General features: G+C 33.4%; 1 protein-coding gene across 1 annotated transcript; it reads left to right on the top strand.

The window, feature by feature from the left end:
- Window positions 1-233: 233 nt before the first annotated feature.
- TM35_000381340 (putative dual specificity protein phosphatase) lies at window positions 234-2,849 on the top strand (the record flags this gene model as incomplete). The annotated part of the gene is made up of 1 exon (XM_029029548.1): window positions 234-2,849. The coding sequence occupies one exon, from the start codon at window positions 234-236 to the stop codon at window positions 2,847-2,849; it is 2,616 nt and encodes an 871-aa protein (XP_028879125.1).
- Window positions 2,850-3,503: the final 654 nt, after the last annotated feature.

Below are 3,503 nucleotides of genomic sequence, written 5' to 3' on the forward strand. Positions count from 1 at the left end.
TATATATATATATATATATATAAACAAAATTGTGGAAATAGAGATTGAGAAAGAGAGACTAAGCTGAACCGCACACCCCTTTCTTACCATCAAGTAAGTAAATAACTATATAAATAACTATATATATATATATATATATATATATATATATAGTTAGTGAGAAAAAAAGAACAAAGAAAAAGGGGTATAGAATATATAGTGATAAAGTATACATTCCAATTAGTATAGAAACAATGAACCGTAATGATAATAATAACAATGATCCTCATCATCAACAACAACAACAAAAAAGAAAAACAACATCTAAACAACAACAGCAACAACAAGTAGTAGAAGAAGAAAAAGAAAAGAATAATAATAATAAAAAAGAAAAAGATATCTTAACAATGGATGTAGAGTGTACGGGTGGAGGATGTAAACAAACCGATACTCCCTTACTAGAGGAACCTCATCCCATCTATACAACTCATAGAAGAAGAAGAAGAACAGAAACAGAACCTTCTCTATTAGAAGTAGGCAGCAGTAATAGTAATAATAATAATAGTAATAGTGCTGGTGGTCATCATCATCATCATCATGGTATTAACAGTAGTAATAATAATAATAATAATAATAATAATAATAATAATAAGAGTGAGAGTAGTGGTAGTAGTGGTAGTCATTTCAATAGTGCCAAGGGGAGTCCAAGTACTTTTCTCGTTGGCAGCACTTCCCGTTATTGTGGAATGCCATTACCACCACCATCCCCCTCCTCATCCTCACAAACAGAAGAAGAAGTAATAGAAGAAGAAGAAGAAGAAAAGAATAATAATAATAATAATAATAAGAATAATAATAATAATAGTGATAAGAATAATAATAAGAATGAGGAAAATAGATCTTTGCTCCTCTCCTGGCGATTGCCCCCGGCCGCTGTGGGGTCTCCGCCCGGCTCCGATCGCAGCAGTAGTGTTCACTCCAACGCCTGCCTGGAAAAGCGGGAGGAACGCGATTATTATCTCCACACATTTGCCCCTCACGTCGCCCAAACAACGGGGAAAAATTCCGAATTATTATTATTATCAGCATCCGCATTAGAAAAAAGAGAAGAAGGAAAAGAAGAAAAAGAAAAAGAGGGAAAAGAAAAAGAAAAAGGGGATATTCTTCTTATGGAGGAATGTAGTATGAATATGAATATGAATACACGTCGTTGTGGAGGTGAACGGTCGGCGTTGTTGCGGATTGATTTGCCACCATCGCCGTTTTTTTCCTCCACATCACTTCCATCACCGGAGAGTGTTGGGCATGTGAATAGACAGACGAATCCTTCTCAACATCAACAGCAGCATCTTAATAAGAATAATAATAATAATAATAATAATAATAATAATAATAAAGAGAGAAATGAACGGCAGGACTCTCCTCAGCAGGCATTTGGAAATAATGATCATTATAGATATAATAATCATAATAGTAATAGAGTGGTTCATGGGATCTCTACCGATCCACTCGGTTTTTGTACACGTGAGGATTACTGGACAAAGTATAGAGAAACAACCGATAGACCTTATTCACATGATGTATATGAAAGTCTAGAGGAAGATGTCTATACTTCTTCTTCCTCTTCACATCTCTATACACATACAAATGGGAGACTACCGCGTATAGTAACACCCGGTGATATTATGCGGGAAACGGATACTACTACTACTAGTACTACAGAGCCATCCACTAATAATAATAATAAAAATAGTATAGATGATACGAAGAATACACAACGATTTCCAATAATGCCGACTGCTAATACTACTACTACTACTACTACTACTACTACTACTACGAATAATAATAATAACAGTAATTATTATAATAATAGTTGTTGTTGTGTGAGTACGGCTTTAGTTTCCTCCTTTGATGCTGTAGAGGTATTATCTGGATTATATCTTGGAGCCTATAGTGATGCCTTAAACATTGAAGCCCTCGCTGCTCATGGGATTTCACTCGTTTTAAATCTCACAGATGAGTGTGAAATCACAGAGAGTATGCGAAATAATCCTCATCGTATTCAATTTATACAATTCCCTTTAAAGGATCACAGTGATGAGAATATTGCCCGTTACTTTTATCCTTTAGCATGGATGATCCATCAACAACTACATAAACGTGCATGGGCCGCATCTCATCCTCCTCCTCCTCCTACTACTACTACTACTACTACTACTACTAATAGCAGTAATAATAATAATAATAATAATAATAATAATAATATAATGAGTGGAGGAGTTCTTGTGCATTGTCGAATGGGAGTAAGTCGCAGTGCGACGATTATATTGGCGTATCTTATGTTGTATGGAGAAGAACTGACGGGGGATTCCTGTTGGTGTAAAGAGAGTACTGATGTGGATAGTTCACTCTCTATCCTTTCAAATCATTATAATAATCATAATATGAATAGTGGTTCTGTGTGTTTACCGTACAGGAGCACTGCTGCTGGTAATAGTAGTAATAGTAATAGTAGTATGAGTGTGAAAGAGGAAAAAGAGAAGAATAATAACAACAATACTCATAGAAATAATAATAATAATGATAATAATAATAATAATAATAATAATAATAATAATAATAATAATAATAATAATACTGATGATAATAATAGTAATGAGGATCATTGGTGTTGTTGTTGTTGTTGTTTAGTGAGACGTAATCGTGCCTGTGAGTTTGCGGATGAAAGTCCCGATCATCCAACACTTGTGAAGAGTTACCGTGCGGCCTTTGAGTTTCTTAAGAAGCGGAAAAGTGATATTAACCCAAATATTGGGTTTGTTCTTGCACTGCGAGAATTGGATAGTGAATTCCAATCTCCAGTGTGAATAAAACGGCTTGTACTTTTCTTTTTTTTTTTTTGACCTTTGATTTTTCTTTCTTTCTTTGTTTGTTTGTTTACACGGTCTGAGTTCTTTTGCTTTTCCGTACTGTGGGAGAAGAGAAAACTTGAAAAATGGAGGGGAAAAAAAGTAAAGTAAAAAAAAAAAAACGTGTAGTTATATACGTTTAGCCGTACATTATATATATATATATGTATATAGTCTCTCGTGTATTTCTTGTTTTGTCTCTTATTTCCATGCGTCCGTCATGTGTACATGATCTCTCTATCTATCTATCTATCTCCATATAAATATATATATATACACCTTTATCAATGTGTGTAGTATGGGAATATATATATATATATATATGGATGTATCATCATGTTTCTTTTTTTTTGCCACTCATTTATGGGGTAGGGCTCATTGCAGATACTCGTTTGTTTATATGTATACAGGTATATATATTTATATATGGGTAGAAGGAAGAAAAATACATCAAAAGACATATCTCGCTATGCATTTAGGTAATATTCATAACTATTTCTCTTTTTGTTTGATTTTATTGATTGTTTGATTCTTTTTTTTTCTTTCTTTCTTTCTTTGGTATATTATTCCATTTGCTTATTTATGATGTTTTCTCTTTTTTTACTTTATCTA

The sequence above is a fragment of the Trypanosoma theileri genome (assembly GCF_002087225.1).
Source record: "Trypanosoma theileri isolate Edinburgh chromosome Unknown TM35_Tth_38_V1, whole genome shotgun sequence".
NCBI classification, from domain to species: domain Eukaryota; phylum Euglenozoa; class Kinetoplastea; order Trypanosomatida; family Trypanosomatidae; genus Trypanosoma; species Trypanosoma theileri.